We start from the raw sequence: 17686 nt of genomic DNA, 5'->3' as shown, positions 1-17686 counted from the left end.
ATGAAGCAGGGTGACAGAATGACTCTTATTAAACTAGTAACAAATGCTTTACACAGAGGCTCTGAAATCTACAGTCCTGGTTCCATGAATGATATCCCAATCAATTTTTAGATGCTTTAGTAACATAAAATGTCCTCTAGAGTACCCAAATTACTTATTTACAATACATACACATGCATGAATACAATTGGGCTGCCACTGTGATGCCACATAGCAGATTCAATACACTTCAGAACACAGAAAAAACGTAAGCTATTTCCTTATGTTTTAACATGTACTTTTACAGCAGACATGCAATTCAAGTATGACAGAAGAAAGAATGAAGGCAGAACAATTATCAGCATTTCATTAGACTGACTTAAAAAAATATATCACATATAAAGCTATAAATTATGTTGAGCCTAACCCTACAACTTTTACATTAACAGAGACAGTGGCTTAATTCTTTCAAGTCAAGCTTCTCTGAAGCTGTTTCAAGAAAAACTGTAGGCCTTTTAACTACTAGACTAGCAGAATTTGGTTTCATCAGCACATTTTCAAGCTTCATAATAACTGGCCTGCACCACTATATTTGTTCTTGCCTAACTCTATTTGGGTGAAGCAAGGGAATCTAGTACTAATTTTGTGACAGGAAATGTTGCAGGTGTATGCTGTGTTGTCAATGTAACAGCATTTTTCCAAAGGAAATTTATAACAAGGCTAGAAACCAGACACAAATACAGTATTTCATAACATCATGCAACAGAAAAAAATATTTTCTAATGCAGGTGTAAAAATAATTCCAAATGAATGTAAAATAAAATTGTAACTGAAGATCCTCCAATACATTTTTTTCATACATATTTAGGTAAAAAGAATTTGGAAAATACAAGATGGACAGTTAAAATGTATTCAGTATGGCCAAGCCAGTCCCACATTTCTTAGAATTTCACATTTGTAATTATTCTATTTAGCCAGTACTCTGTAACAATAAAAAAAAAAAAAAAAAAAGTAGAAAAATAGGGTGAAGAACACTGAAAGTGAAGAGAGAGAAATAAAACAATCTAGATCAAAGAATACAGTATGCCTAACTTGAGTTTCATTATTGCTGCATTAAGACAGCTAATTTATGGTTAAGATTCTCCACAAGTTGTGACATTTTAGGGATAGCCAATAAATGCAAAATTGCATCATCTAGTTGTAGAAAAAAAATCAGTTAGAATTAAAGCAAAACCTGTGGGAATTAATAAACTGCTGCAGATTCTGAGATTGTGAGGATATCATGCATAGTTGACCACAAAACATGAAGCAAGCTTTTCGGAACCGCTGCTGGGTGTTCTAGAGACCACCAAATCCCAGTCAATAGACTTCTCAGAAAAATACATAACATAACTGTTCCCTTTTCCATGGATTTAGCTAGCAGGCAATATAAAATGGGTCAGTTTTTATCCCATCCTTCCCTATAATCTGCTAACTTTCACTGTCACTGAATACTAAATATAAAATACAATGCATCCTAATTCTTACCTGCTCTGAGAAACAATGCTTTAACAAAGAAAGTCCTGAGCCAAAATGTTGCTATTTTCACAAGGTTGGTACGAACCAGAGGAAACTGTTAGCTTAAAACAACCTAGTAAGTAAAATTATTTTATTCATTGAAGTGTCACCCCTTTAGGTAAACAGCAGAAACATAGCATGTCACAAATCAGCTTCTAAAACTTCACTAATACAGCATTCTTACCCACAAAAAAACACCTTACGAATGAATAAAGGTGAAATAATTATGAAGGTTATTTTTCTTGTTTCTTTTCCATAAAACCACATAAAAAAGCTAGGATTTTTCAGCATTACTTATTTGTGAGTGTCTCATGGGCTTAGCTTGCCCTTTAAAGAAATACTACCTATTTTAGTAACAGAGGTAAAGACCTAGGAAGTTTTAAGAGTTTACATGGACATCAGCATGCACATGCATAAAGAACATCAAACTCTGCCTCTCAGCTTCCCAAAAAGAGAAACAATAGCCTTACAGTTCTGCGTATGTTTCATTGTGCTGTGCTGTCATGTAGAAAGATCAGGATTTAAAGTTTTATGATCCTGAATGGAATAGCAAAAAAAAACCCCACCATTACCTGCTAAGAAATACCCACTTGATTTTGCATCAGAAGCATTTGTAACAGTCACAGCCCTGTCCTTCCTACATGAACAAGTGGCAGTGATTACCAGCCAAAGACGACGAGGTACAGAATTGGACAAGGAAGCATATGGAAAGTAGCTAAGTATCTTTGCATGAATTACCTTTCAGTTACTTCTTCCATTTAAAATGATCAATAATAACATTAAGACGATAACATTTGGACGATAACACTGCAAAGTTACAGTAGAGGTAGGAATGTACAATATACTACGAAACCTCTTCCCCTATGAGGCATCTGGCTGGTGGTTATAGCCAAAGACTGAATAGCATCTGCTCTTACTTTAGCAGTTTATATTCCGACTCTAGTGAATGGGAGCACAATCTCTGAAACAGCCTTTGGGGAACACTACTGAGTTGCTTGACAGAGCTCTTACTCAGAAAAGAGAAGGAGATTAATATTACAGAAAACTTGAAAGATCTAGCTTCTGAGAAAGGAAAGAAGAGCAGTTTCCTATTACTGTATATACCACAAATCTCTTTTACTAAAACATTAAAAGCGTGCCCTAAAACTGAAGTGATTAAGTATGACTAGACTTAAAGGTAGAAAATAAAGTCTGTTTAAGTCCTATTCAAGTAAAAGTAAGAAGAAACAGTGTATTTTATCTCATTCGTCAACAGGCTTAACAAAAACAGAAGAATGAAGACTCACACAATATTCTTTTTCCCAGTGTGCTTGAGAAGGTCACAACCTCCTTTGCTTAGCCTTGGTGTGTCTAGGCACAGCAACATATGGTTAAGACTGAGTTCTCTCGTGACCTTACAGTGTCGTTATTTTAAGTGCCCAGTAGCACAAACTACTAAATTTGTGTGTGGTCCTATGCAAACAACAAATCTGGCCACACACAGTGAAAACGAAGCTTCTAAAACTTCAAAACCAGTTGAAGGAATTCTCTCCGCAAGAGCCATAGATCCCAGATAGTAGCCACTACTGAACCCCACAGCCACTTTCAAAACTATAAAAGGCTTCATGTAAAGCCAAAATAAAGCTCTAAAAGTGGCTTCAAGAGATCACTAGGAATGGCCGCTCTTCTGGATTCACTGCTTTTGAGAAGTAAATCCCTGCAGCTGCTTTTAAAAGCTTTGAAAGTTTCATTTCAATTATCAAAGCCAATAAAGCTTCAAAAACAGCCATAGGGATTTGTTCCTCAGAGGAGCAAACCCCAAAAGGCAGTGATGAATAGAGTGATGGATTCTGTGGCTCTTAAAGTATGTACAGATTCCTTTAAGTCCTGCACTTGTAATTACAGCTTCATGTTGTGCAGCAATTGTTACACCCAGACAGTTCATTAAGGCTTATATGGCAAATTTATTACTGATTTCCCATTCTTTTAACAGTTTTATGTCTGCTTCCTTTTTGTTTCCTTACACCATTATTATCTATTGTGTGAGCACTCTGCACAACAGTTACTCAAACAAGTTTAACTGAAACCTTGCTGGCTTCCTATCTCAGGTGGTGGTGAACCATCTCACAAAATGCTGTGCATACGCCTTCTCAGATAGTATCACATAACGCCATCACCACACCATTGCAACGTGGTAACTACAGCATGCAAAATAATTTCTTTCTCCTAGAACTTAAAAGGACACTAGTTAAAATCCAAGAATGAAGCTTGACAATAAGCCAGTGAAAAACTTTACCTACAACTGCAATATAAAAAAGGCTTCCATTAATTCAATGAACACAAATAACACAACATTTCAGAAGTAACCGCATTACTTAAAAACCCAAAAGTACTGATTTGTAACAAGATTTTTGTTTTATCTTTAAAATTACTAGACCCCTAAAAATTTTATTAGTGATACAAGCATAGTTCTAAAAGAAATACATGAATCACACCCCTACATAATTTGAGCTTAGTATCTAAAGACACTGATAGCTCTAAAAATATTACCAAAATTGTGTTGAAAAACATGCATTTAGGTACTAGAACATACACAGTATATTAAGTATGTCATATGAAATACATTCTGAGGATACTTGCAAACCTTAAAACATCACTAATACTGATGAGTTATTTTTCCGCTAGTTTTTAGCTTCTGCTTTCAAATAGCAGAACAAATAAATACACTTTATCACTAGGACAAATAAACACACCTTTTTGGGGGAAAAAAAAAAATGCTATGAGAAAATCACTATTAACTTAAATAGATGCATGTGTTAAGAAATAACTGGTGTGCATGGGGAAAGAAAATTTTGACAGATAAATTCAACATTCTGTTAAATGTTATTCACAGGTGTCCTCTGTGACCTGTACTACTTACTTTACCTCTCTCTTTCAATCTTCTCATGTGTGAAACATGAAGAGGATTGTGAGAAATAATTAATGTTTGCAAAGAGCTTTGAGATCCTTGGATATAAAAACAGAGGGAAAGCATGTTTAAAAGCACCAATATACCCTTTTTTTTTCTTTTTTCCCCCCCCCAATGTGACATGATTAAGTAACTTCTATCACAAAAACCTTGAAAGTTTAGTAATACAAAATCAAGTAATAAAACTCCTAAAAGAAACAATCTTAAGTGCTAAGCATATTCAGTTATTCCAAAGGAAACACTATCAAAAGGAAATGACACAGTTCTCACCAATTTCAAGTATGCGTTTACGTAGAGGTACAGCAGCAAGAAAGGGTTCATCTTTACAGGACTCTATCTGAGTTCCAACCAAGTCAGAGTTGGCAGCCAAAATGTGGGCACTTTCTTCATTAAGATTAACACCAGCCACAGAGGCAACATCATTGATGTCATCATCATCTCTATGATAACAAAACAAACAGACAAAATAATTCTGCATGTGGTACATTCATTTTGTGGTTATCTGCTTCGCAAGAAATCATCATCATTGCAACATGCCCGGTGGCTGGGCCAACTTGAGGCACAACCACCAAGTTCTCTGTTTTCATAGAACATATGCTAGATTCAGAAATAACTAAGTATTTCTTTGATCACATTAGGAAAACTTCAGAAGCAGGACAATTTGTCTGTACCAGAAGGTGTGACTGAAGTATCCTTTCTTCATCTGAGAGTCAGTGATATTAATGAAACCAAGATGGTCAGGCAATGATCACCACTAAAGACAGAGCATTTGGCTATTCTTTTTATGCTGAAAACTAGAAGTAAAATAATAAATAAAAACTCCACAGACATTAAAATGAAAAACATGAATTTGTAATACTGCATTATTTCACAAATTCGCATCATGGACACCAATAGTCAGGAAAGATTCTCTGACCACAGTGAGTTCTTGGGTAAGTTTGGCTTCAATGTGCACTGGTACTTTCCATGGCAATATACAAAAATCAGCTAAATATGTCAAGTAATCTTAGAAAAATTAGATGCTATCCCCTTCTCAAATACAATTTGAGAAGATGATAGCAGGACTTCACTTGTTTGCCCTGCAATAGCCTTCCTAACAGCCTGAGGAAGTACACTGACAAATCTGAGTTTCCATACCTGTATCTCCCAAGCATCTTTTACCTTTATGAGGTATGACTCATAACTGTGGAAATAACCATCTCTTTTTCAGCACATTCTGTTTAGGACTGTTACTGACATGAACACTATTTCAGCATATTCTAGAAGCGATTCCACAACTTTAGAGACTATAAATATGAACAGACTCCCATACATCCAAGTCCAGACTCTAACTACTGCATAAAGCAAACGAATAAAAGCTTAATTTGAAAGATTAAAAAAAAAACCCCAAAACATTACATAGATGCAATCCTAGAATACTTTCTGTCACTTGTTACAAGTTCAATGCCTACAGTCAAAACCAAAAGCTACAAGTAAGGTCTGAGGACAAAACCAGATAAATCCAGAAATCTATTATCTGTCCCCTTCTACACTTTCCTTGACATCTGCACTAGAGCAGCCCATTCTGGTAGAAGACTCCTATGGTTTTTTAGGTACCGGATTTTTTCAAGAAGGGATTTTTGTTCACATAAACCTGGATAAGTGCGCCTAACAATTGAGGCAGAAAATGGAAAATTTTTCAATGATTGCCAGAAAAATGCTACACAAATGAGCTTTTATTATTTCCCATGAGTGCTAAGCATATAATTTCTTCTCTAAGAATTAAATTCCTTAGGACAATATCACAAAATTCATCTCCCAACTTGACAGTTTTCATGAGGAGTCTAAAGGATTTTCACTTTCACATTTCCCATGGTATGTATATGATACTCACAGGAGGGACACAGGAGCTGCCATGGAGAAACTGGGCTCCTACGCATTCAATGCATGGATGACCAAACTACTCTATTGCCTTGTCCAAGCAGTTGTGAAACTGCCCCCAAATACCACGGCTGATAAATGTACTTGGCCACATAACAATTAACAACTATTTAAATATTTCAGTGACGAGTTCAAAAGATTCTAACTATAAATGAAAAACAGGAACTAAAGCTGAACAAAGGGGTAAAACTAAGATTTTGGGAGGTTAAAAACCTCAGAGCTCAAAACAGAAAGAGCATCACCCAAGGTAATCTACCGAGGACTCACAAGGCCCAAATCCATCAGGCCTTTTAAACAGCAGCAAAACCAAATTTAGTTAAAAGGAAGTTCTCATAGATCAAACTTGAAACTATGTAAGATACAAGAAGCTACTGGAAAACAGAATTAAGGCCAGAACTTCATCTTATTCAAGCAAACATCCATACAAAAATCAAGATAGCTCTCTTGACTTTGAGAAAACAATTTTTAAAAGTTTATACTGATCTCTACTTTTACTTAATAGCTGAGAAATACAATCTATCTTGTACCTTCCTTTTGTTTAGCATTTTCACTGTTTCAATTTTAATTCAGAGTATAGGTCTGAGAACATACTATAAATAAACAAACATAGCCTGAAATAAAACCACACAATTAATTTGGGCATAAACCAGAATTCCAATGAAATTACCAAAAATCAATGCAACTGCACTTATAATGATCATTACTAACTGCTGGAAAGAATAATTTTCTTCCATCTTAAATTAGCAATCTAATGTGAGTACTTTTTTAATGTTACATGGAAAATAAATATAAGCTGTTTTAATCATAGTGGGGACTAAATTTTTTTCAGTCTAAAGGGAAAAACTTTCAATATATTCTTTTCAACTTTGAGGAACTTCATCATGAGTAAGAGCTTGGATTTGGATGCTGAAACATACACACATTGATGTATTAAGAGGGCTGGCATTCTTCCGAAACTGTTTCCTGTAAAAGTCAACTTTCAAGTCCAGCTGAGTTTTCAGAAGTCATCCTGTGGAACAAAGATGCCATCCAGTGGTCGTCTAGATTGACGATTAATGGCTATCTTTCCCTTTTCATCCCAGAACAATATTTAACAATTTCATGCTTCTTGGTGTATATTACTGTGCTCATACTAATTACATTGTCATTATTTCTGATTTTTTTACTGGATTAAATTCCGAGTCTTACAGGATAAATCTAACATTCTGACATAAATGCTATTTTTAAGACAGCATAGTTTCTCAAACTCTTTCCAAATAGAAGCTACATCTTAAAACAGTCTAAGAGCTGAGCTCTTCCTCCTGCATTCAACTTCTCGTAACATACCTCCCCCCTCTTCTTCATTAAAAACATTAGTGCAATTACAAAAAATAATCTTATCTGAAAATAAGAAAAAAAGTATTTGCACAGTTGCCCATAACACATTAAGAATGGTTCTGTCCGCTTCTTGCCTCATTGCACATGTAACGTCACTGAGCCTTATTCAATACAGTTAGGAAGTGGTAGGATAATACAAGAGTGCAAACATGTATCTCCATCTTTGAAGATATGTCGACTGGCCAGTCCCTGATCTAACCAAACCTGCTCTGAGTCAGAAGTTAGACTAGTTGACCTCCCAAGGTCCCTTCCATCTGAAACTATTGTGACCTAATATCAGGGAGAAAAAATGTTTCCACTAGTTCTTTATCTTGGCTACAGTCTGAACTACGGCTAATAATTACTTTGACAGTTTTCAACTTTCACTGTTGTCAATGGCAGGTTATGTCAGTATATTCATGTCTCTGGACTACAGAAACCTCTTATGGTACAAGTGCAAGTCTGGATCTCTACCGTAAACCAAACAAAAAACATAAAAACAAATTCAAATTTGCATCCTCAAATATTAACAGAGCTGAAAGGTCAACTAGATGGAGTTGCCCGTAAATCTCTCTGAAGAATTCAGCAACAACAAACTTTAATATCAAAAAAGTGACAGTAATTCATCAATACAACTTTATGTTACAGAAGTTCTGGGTTGAAAACTCTGCTTCATAAAACAGCTACTACTCCAGTAGAGTTCATTAATAAATACTGACATTAAAGGTTAAGCTGTAATTTGCAAAATTCCTCATTGCTTTTATGTAATTCTTTCTTCTATTTTCCACAGTCCAGAACAGAGGAAACTGAAAATAACAAAGTTCACATTTCCATTTCTAGTGACCAAGATTTTGCCCACAAAAGTGAAAAGCTCAAGTAAGTTATTTTAAAGAAAGCAGAATATAAAATAATGAAACAAATATGCAATAATAAAACACTAAGGGCAAAATAAATTTATACATAACACAACTATTTTTCAAAATTCTTGCTTTGCTTTAGATGCCAGTTTGCCTTCTGGCTAAAAACACATTCTTCACACACGCTGGGAATGCTGAGGAAAACTAGTCAGCATTCAGAGGATTAATACAGATTTCCAGCTCTGTGCCTTCAGGCTTAATAGTCAGACATCTATTTGTCCTCAGGAGAGGTTAGGGGTTGAAATGCAAATATGCAAACAACTGAATTCTTTGTTAGGATATCAAGAAAAAGCTTGATCTTTGCTGCTGTTTAATAAATCCTTGCAATTTTATGGACTTATTTAAATGCAGCTTTGTGTTTTACTATTTTGAAGGAGAAAACAATGCAAGGAAACAAACACATTCATTCTGACTAAAATTTGTTCTCTAGAGGAAAAATGACATACACCCTTGACAGCTTATTTACCAAACTCACTAAAGATTTATTGATTTATCAATCAGTGCCTTGAGCATTTGCTTCTCCCCAAGGGAAAATTAACAATTCCAGCTAACCTAATATATTCTATGTATAAACTAAGTGAATGCAAGAATCAATCCTGGCACAGTTTACAACATCCAGTTAAAAAAAATGCTGTCCCTTTTGGTGTATGTAAAATTGAAAGCTGTACTAACGAAGAATAAATGTTCATGTTGCTTACAAACATAAAAAATACTTATTAAGACAGTACAATTGAACCCAACAGACATTTTAAATCATTTAAATACTCAGTGGGAGGCAAAAGCATTGGAAAATAAAAAATTGAATGATTTTGCTTCTAGATTAATACTAAGTACTACCACTATTAGTTGCGATGCTGACATGCCTCAAAGCAGAGCTGTTTCAAAGAGCTACAAATTCTCTTCTACTTCACCTGCAAAAGCATAAGCCTGAAAATTAATTACTGGTTTGATGATGTCAGAGCAACATAAGAAATACAGAATATGAAAATCTAAGAACATTTTGTCATTTAACAAAGAAAGAAAATGTTTAAACACAAATAAAACGTACTTTCATCAGTGGAAAAAAATTAAAATTATGGTAGCATAAGCAAAATGTAGTAAACATAAGACTAGCTTTCCACTACGAAAAGTAAAAATATCAAAACACATATTAAAAAAAAATCTGAAGTACAAAAGAACTGATGTAGCAACTCAACACATCAATGCTATTGTGCTGAACCTTTGCAGCACCTGGTTACTACAGGGACCCACAGAATGCCCCAACCTCTGCTACTGAAGAGTAAGCACAGGAAGAATATACACAATGATGTCTTCTCTTTACAACCAGGAACAACCACCCTACATACAGTCACAAACACACACACAAAAAGAAACCAAACAAAAAAATCCCCCAATAAACAAACTGCTCCCAGACAAAAAACAAATAAAAAAAAAGACAACCCCAAACCAAACAATCCCCCCCTCATCCCCCCCCCAAAAAACAACCTAAAAAAAACCAAACCCAAAACCCACTACCAAACCCATACAGTATTTTCTCTATGCTGATAAGGGCATAGCTGCAGAAGCCTAACGACAGGACGCCTTCTTGTCACACTCAGCACCTTCTCAGCAAGATACATTCCATATGAATGTTAGAATCTGATAGCATGAAACCACCCATGTATTTTTTAAAAACTTCATACGCATGATTCCCTTTACCAGAAGTTTTATTATAACCCACAGAACTTAAGGCTTTACTAAACATTAAAAAGTGCATTTAGGGAAAAATCCTCAAGATACGTCATGACCCCCTCCTTTTTAAAACAGAACTAAGTAGGCAAATTGTCACCCAATAATAATAAGAAAAGGCAGGAATTATTGTAGAACACTGCCCTCTGGTGTTAAGACAATTCTAAATTCTATTTTATATTTAAGATCCCCCCCAAAGCACACCACCTCCCCCTCCATTTTTCTCTGGTTATTTTTTATTTTTTTACCTGAAAGAACCACCTCCAGGGTCATTCAGCTTGTTTTTCTGATTTGCAGAGACCTGAACACCAAAGCCCCCAGGACTTTTGCTGGCTTGTATTGTTGGTGCCTTCCCTACTGTGCCTGAAAAACACCAAGCAATGTTATTATGAGCTGTCTTAGGCGATTTACATCAAAGAACCTTCTGTCCAGGAACTAAATTTAACTGTCTGTAAATTGCAAACAAAGGAAGTTATTATTTTTAAAGATTACACTGCTGAAGAAGAACAATTTAAAATACAAAATTTACATTAACATTACAGTTTATTCAATATTTATAAGATACTGGGGACTCCAAAACTGAAAACCATTTGCCGTAACTGGTTATAATACACATAATGGCTATAAGTGTGCTTGCAATTGCCATTAAACCACTTTTCTAGATACGCTGCACAAAATAAAGAAACAGAATTTGAAATGGTGTTGATACAGACGATTTAAGTCACAGTCACTCAGGGTATTAACTATGCCTTTTACATTTTTTATATAGTCATTGTTCCTGGTTGCAGTGAAACACATGTATTTTCAGAGTTGAAAGCATTATTTTAAATATTTTAAAATGTTTCATGTTGCATGTAAAGGAAAAGACACTTTTGTAAAATTTGACATAAACTGGAAGTAAAACTGGGCTTTCTAAATGAGCCAGGCTGTGGTGGACCATTCAGCTTCTTGTGACAGTAAATCAAAAAAATTTATACTAATTCCCCTCTGACATTCAAGGCCAGGTTGGACAGAGCCTTGGGTGACATGGTTTAGTGTGAGGTGTCCCTGCTCATGGCAGGGGGGTTGGAACTTGATGATCTTAAGGTCCTTTCCAACCCTAACTATTCTATGATTCTAATATCTAACAAAAAATACTTACAAATTTGTGTTGCTACTTAGAAAAATCAACAGACCTATATTATTACTATTAAAAACATTTCATCAGTATACAAATGAAAAAAGAGTGATATATGGAACTTTTGGAGTAAGCCCTCCTTTACGGCTTAAACATGTTTACTTGGGTTGTATTTTATATTTCCTTTAATCCCACCTGTGTTTTGGCATGTGAAAATAATTAATTCATGCCTGCTCAGCTTAAAAGATCTCACCTTTTCACTCAATTTTATTGAGCATTACATACACATGGTACTTAAAGACTCAGAGAAGTACATGAGGTTATTTCTACACATCTGTAACTCAATTGCATATAAATGACATGCTATGAACCTTAGTAGAGTTGCATTACTCTTCTTTCATGAATTAGAAAAACCTGAAATGTATTACCCAAACAAATCCTTGTGAGAACACTTCTTTGCTAAAACAAAAGTGTTAGCTTTGAATGAGTCCAACATCACTTTCTTTTGAAGTCTTCATCAACTTCAACATATGATCATAAATCTAAACTGATCTAACAGCATTTGTTCAGTTCTTCAATCTGGATAAATCAATCGTTGTGTGGACTCTCAACATTAGTAAATACAAAACAAGATTTAGGACTTGAGGCTCCAAGCCTGGGAAACAAAAATACTTTGTCATCAGAATATTCAGGGTCCATGAGATGTCATAGATAGCATTAGTTCATGGACAGGACAGTTCATTTATCTATTTAAGATTAACTAATTGAAAGGTATGTGAACAGCAGTAAGCGAACTGGAAGGAAAGAAATAATAGATAATAAAAATTAGCAGATCTCTGCTTTCTACAATTAACATCTAGGAGATGAAAAGTGTGTTAACCTTGAAAATTATTGCAGTGGCAAAATTAAGGTAACAGTAGCATTAACTCCTCCAGAATTACTACTATATTCCTTTAGAACTAGTAGCAACAGTTTGTTTTCTACAGATGATATGATAAATTTTGGTAAAACAAAACAAAAAAAAAAAAAAAAAAAAAAGGTACAGCAAGAGATCAGTTAGTTTTCTGGTGTCAAGGAAAGAGTTTGTCTACACTGAATATGGAAAAATAAGTCACTTTCTTTCACCCCATGTATATGTAATTCTACTCAAATGGATCTGCTAAAGTAAATGTAAGTTTTGGGATGACATATAAGTTTTCTGGTTTAAATCACAAATCACCCGTGGGCCTAGATAGTTCATGTGATTGGTAATGACATACAGAGTCTTTCACCACTGCATCCTTGTTTCAAAATTTTAAGTAGCAAGATCTAGAGAAATAAGCCCAAATTTAGGAGCTCAGTTATATTTCGGCACAGGTTAAATAGCTGCAATGAATATGCTGGGTAATTATTCTATGGTTCAATTCTCCCATTCGTAAGGTGCAATTCACCTTATTATTATACTGACAAGTGATCTGATAAAGGAGTGTGAATTTTTCTGGCTGTAACTATAGTGTTACTTTCCCCAGTGTGGAAGTAATTTTATTAGTATCAGAGTCCTTAAAGTCTGCTTATTGGTACGACTGTTTTAAAAAGCATTATACTCTGTTCACATAGATGCATTAACATCAATATAAAGACACAATACACTAGGAGATTCACTCCAATCTGAGAAGGAAAACGTACCATTTGGTGTAAGGTGGCTCAATTCTGGTGTAACTAAAATCACACTCCATTGAATTATACTACTTTATTTTTCTATATAGACCACATCCTATTACTATTTACTTCCTTCTAGAGGAATACCTAGGCCAGTATACAACATCATTATACTGGTGTTTACCATAGAAAGTTTTAGCAATAAATAAATAAATAATAAATAAAATAAATGAAGTTTTAACAATATATCAAGATCAAAATAACCTGGTATGTGACCATATGCCGTAGCGGCATTTCTTAGAGCTGCAAGCACAGAGGCAGACTTTCTACCAGACAGAGGCTGCAGGATGGGTAGTTTTAGAATGGGATGTTTTCTAAATTCTTGTGTAATTAAAAGAATATAGTGGTGAGTTTAAACAAGCTTGTAATTAGGAATATACTCATCTGAAAGCATGGTTTTGCATGAATTTGCCTTTATGAACCATTGTCTTCTTTAAGTCAGACTGCCAAATAAGTTACATTTTGTTGGCTGATCAATTGTTATTACGAATAAATTTGTATTCCGAAACTATAGTGTAGAAAGCAGATGCCAGTATCATGCAAATTCTTGGCACACTGTTGACTTTCACAACTCAGAGACTGAACAGGCACAGAAATTAAACCAGCCTTCAGTCTCAGACACATTAGTCAGAAGTGGAAGTTCATGCTATAAGATGTCGAATACCTTTCCTGTTAATAAAGTCAGGATATGAGTATCGGTGCTATCAAATATATGGCACCTTTAATGGCATTTCTTCCCAACTTGGAAAAACCGCCTACAGGATTACAGCAACAGCTTGGTCTCCATGTCCATTCAACCTTTGGATTCTCTGAAGAGAACGGCAGAACATCAACTGCTGTTAACTGGTTTTGATGCTTTCTTTAACCAAGAAGACAGAGAAGACCAAGCAGTTAAGTCAAATAAGCAGGAACACATTTTGTGAGTTTGAACTAGCTTGATTTCTGAGTATCTGACAAGCTCTGTATTCCATTACAAACCCTGAATCATCTAAATGCCCACACCCAAAAGGATACTTGCACACAATCAGGAAAAATTAAAACCAAGCCTAACAGGTCTAGTGGTGGAAAGAAACAAATCGGTATTTATTAGAAAGTAAGAAGGCTTCAAGAACCCTCTTAGAAAGTGGGATGTATAAGCCAGGCATTAATCCACCTGTTCAGAGAGATATGAGGAAGTTGCGCTCAAGCCACTTCTCTTGCTCCCCTGGCTGATCGTGGTATGTCAGTTTGCCGCATCTGGGGGTTGAGAAATTTCTCTGGAGTTCCTATCTTGACCTCTGTAGCTGCAGACAGAGTGACTATCATGTTCTGCTTCAGCAGTAAGTTAAAAGTAGGGCGATTACACTGAGGCATCTTCTAGGTTCAGGGATAAACCAAATTAATTTCTTTCTTGGCCCAGAGTTACGAGCTTAGGACAGTAATTCTGACCTTTTTCAAGAACCTTCCATGAACAACTGCTGAGAAAAGGACTAAGCATGTGAGTTCCAAAACATTTAGCTGTGTTGGTCTGAAATACCTTGAAACTGCATAGCAAAAACATGCATTCCTCAGCCAGCATGAAGACAAAAATATATGTCAAGCCTGCCAATGTCAACACTTTAAAATTTTCCCATGCTACTAGTTTGTATTTACAATGAAATTCATACAAAGGTAACAATCTCACTAAAACATTTAAACCCATACCTTGTGGTCTAATGGTCTGAGTTATTACCACTGGCATCCTAATCTGGGTAGTCTGGCAAGCAGGGGTTCGTTTCACAGTTTGAGCAGATGTTGACTGGATAATCTGCTATTATTAAAAAAAAGTATACTTACATTATACTCTTTATACACAAACACACACAACGTAAATACACTAATACCTGTAATTACCAATATAAGCATGTGGATCTCTACAAGCACAACCAGCTAGTGACAAAAGTCATATTCATGTAATGCATGTGGTTGTGTGTGTGTGTATATACCTATTTTGTCATTATGTCTTAAAAAAAAAAAATAAATCATATTCGACACAAATGTCATGTCACAACCTTCATCAAAAATCTATTTCGAAGTAAACATTAAAGTTTAGACTTTAGTCGTCAGAAGTTTTACTAGGAAGAAAAACACTTTTGTGGAAGAAAATCCTGCAACAAGTTTAGTGGTTTCCACCTACAACCATGAGGCCTTTCACTATATAGCTACGCTTTTTAAAAAAAAAAAAAATATACTAAAAGCAAATTCAAAAATATTATGGGTTCTGAAGTCAGATATGCACAAGAAAGAAAACAATGTTTCGTAGCAACCATGTACAACTAATCTTTTAAATGTTAATTGGTTAAACTCAAGGTTTCACTTACTACTAAGCCAAGTTCTGAAGCCCTTACCCAAAACTGAAACTGGGTTAGGAACTTACAATTTGACCCATAAACAAAGTAACTCAAAAAGAAAAAGTCTGTAAGGGTTATGTGTAAGCAACAGCAATGTATGCTCAAATCAAGGACAAGGTAGGCACGGATGTAACGAACAGAAGAGTCTAAAAGATGTGTGGATGCTTCAGAGCTGGAAAAAAAAGTCCATACATAAACTTGGAAACAAAATACAGGCAAATAGCTGCAAATAAAATAACAACCACAGCTCAGGTATGACAACTTGAGAAGTCATCTGCTCTTCAGTCACAACTGTGTTACTCCCACTGCATAATGTGTCTGCTGTTCCCAAATTACATATATCAGTCTCACACCCACGGGATGCAGTATTCCCTCCTAGAGGACAACATGCCACACAACACATGGCTACTTGAAGCAAACAGGAACCACTGCACCTTTGTTCAGCACCAGCTGACATTATTCTTACAAATTATATCTAAAACTGCACTATTTGGCTGAATAATGAATGGCCACATCTCTGACTTCCAAGTATGCTATGGAGAAAGGAAAGGAGAAACACTGTTTTAAATGAGATGTAAAAATAGAGAATAAAGAAGCTATGGAACAAATAAGAAATTGTTCCATCAGCAGGAACCACAGCTCCCATGAGGAGGAGGTGAATACTACAAACAAAAAAAGAGTAATGAGGAAACAAGACCTGTGATGCAGTCTGGAGAAAAAGAAAAAAAACAAACCCAAACCAAACAAACAGGGCCATTCTGAAGTTACAAAATTGCATCCTGTACATCCTAAAATATCGGCAGTTTAAAAGTCATAATAAACCTGTGGGTGTAGAAGTATTAGCAATAGCTACCTTGCAGAAACAGAAAAGGGGAAAAATTATTAAGGACTGAACTTCAGCTACAGACAGTCAATGAAGGAAAATGCACTACGCACAAAACCGGAGCAAATGGATGTCAATTTACTTGTTCAAGACAGGCAGTAAGTATATAGTGACATTCTGAGAGGAAAGAGTGAAGTAGCTACCATGCTTAAAACAGGAAAGAAATAAAGGTGGTAAGTAAAAATGAGGGGAAAGTGGAATTTGACAGCATTTTGATGCACAGGAAACATGTACAAGTGTATTTTAATAAGTAAAGAGGCAGAATAGCCTGCAGAAAAGAAAAAAAAAAACGAACTAAACCAAAAACATATTGGTACAAAACCCAAGGAGAATGTTGACGCTTTTAAAGTAATTTTTTGGATGAGTTTTCAGAGAACAGTGAAGAAACACCTTAACTGGCCAGAAGCTAGGCCAAAAAGAAGATGCGTGTGACCTGTGGATAGAATTACTATCTGGTATTACAATAATCGTCTGTGACTTCATTTTTTGTCCTCTGTGAAGCAAGCAGCTTCTACAGTTCAGGATCAAGTCCTGTTTCACATGTTTAATATTCCCATGTGAACGCCCTAAAAGATTACCCACTAACACCATAAAAGATACAACAGCGTTTAACCATTTTAAGATTACATAAATAATGCCAATTATTTCTTTGCTATCAAACACATTCAGAAATGTCCTTTAGTAAGTACGAGAACTTCAACATATGTAGAAGTGCTGCAAGTATAGAAAATGATTGAGAAATAACTTTTCCAAGGGGCACAGATCAAAATCATCATCTTAAATTCCATACAGAAACCAACCATCAACAAGTGCATACTCTCTAAAAGGAACGACAGCACCTGAACTCAGAGCAGCATTTTATACTAACTTAAATTCCAGTTTCTACGCAGTTGATACCTTCCAACACAGATGTAATCTTCAGAACTGGAAGCGATTAAGGAATGAACATTAGCAATTTGTTTCTGAAACAGAATGTGCAACCTTCCTTGGTGGCAAACAAGGAACATAGTAAATACTGATGAAACAGTTACTCAACTGTGCATTAAAATTTATAAACAACCTAAACCACTCTTCATCAATTAAAATAATTCTATCGGTTCTAACTCTCTTGTCTATTTTCCTAACAGCATAAACATATTATTATGTCCTTAACTCAGCATGAAAAATGTAGACAACAAACAAGGTACTAGCAAGCTAGTCTGGAAGATTATTAAC

At 35.4% G+C, this 17686-nt stretch overlaps 1 protein-coding gene across 1 annotated transcript in view; it reads right to left on the bottom strand.

The window, feature by feature from the left end:
• LOC136004778 (transcription initiation factor TFIID subunit 4-like) overlaps window positions 1-17686 on the bottom strand; it is a 147664-nt gene that overhangs the window by 99082 nt on the left and 30896 nt on the right. Inside the window, exons 8-10 of the mRNA XM_065661619.1 lie at window positions 14903-15008; window positions 10653-10767; window positions 4754-4923 (exon numbers count right to left, since the gene is read on the bottom strand). Of these exons, the coding sequence (XP_065517691.1) occupies window positions 4754-4923; window positions 10653-10767; window positions 14903-15008 (391 nt within the window). The remainder of the gene's footprint in view (window positions 1-4753; window positions 4924-10652; window positions 10768-14902; window positions 15009-17686) is intronic.

Source organism: Lathamus discolor, chromosome Z (genome assembly GCF_037157495.1).
Source record: "Lathamus discolor isolate bLatDis1 chromosome Z, bLatDis1.hap1, whole genome shotgun sequence".
NCBI lineage: Eukaryota > Metazoa > Chordata > Aves > Psittaciformes > Psittacidae > Lathamus > Lathamus discolor.
This window is presented reverse-complemented; position numbering and strand designations above follow the sequence as displayed.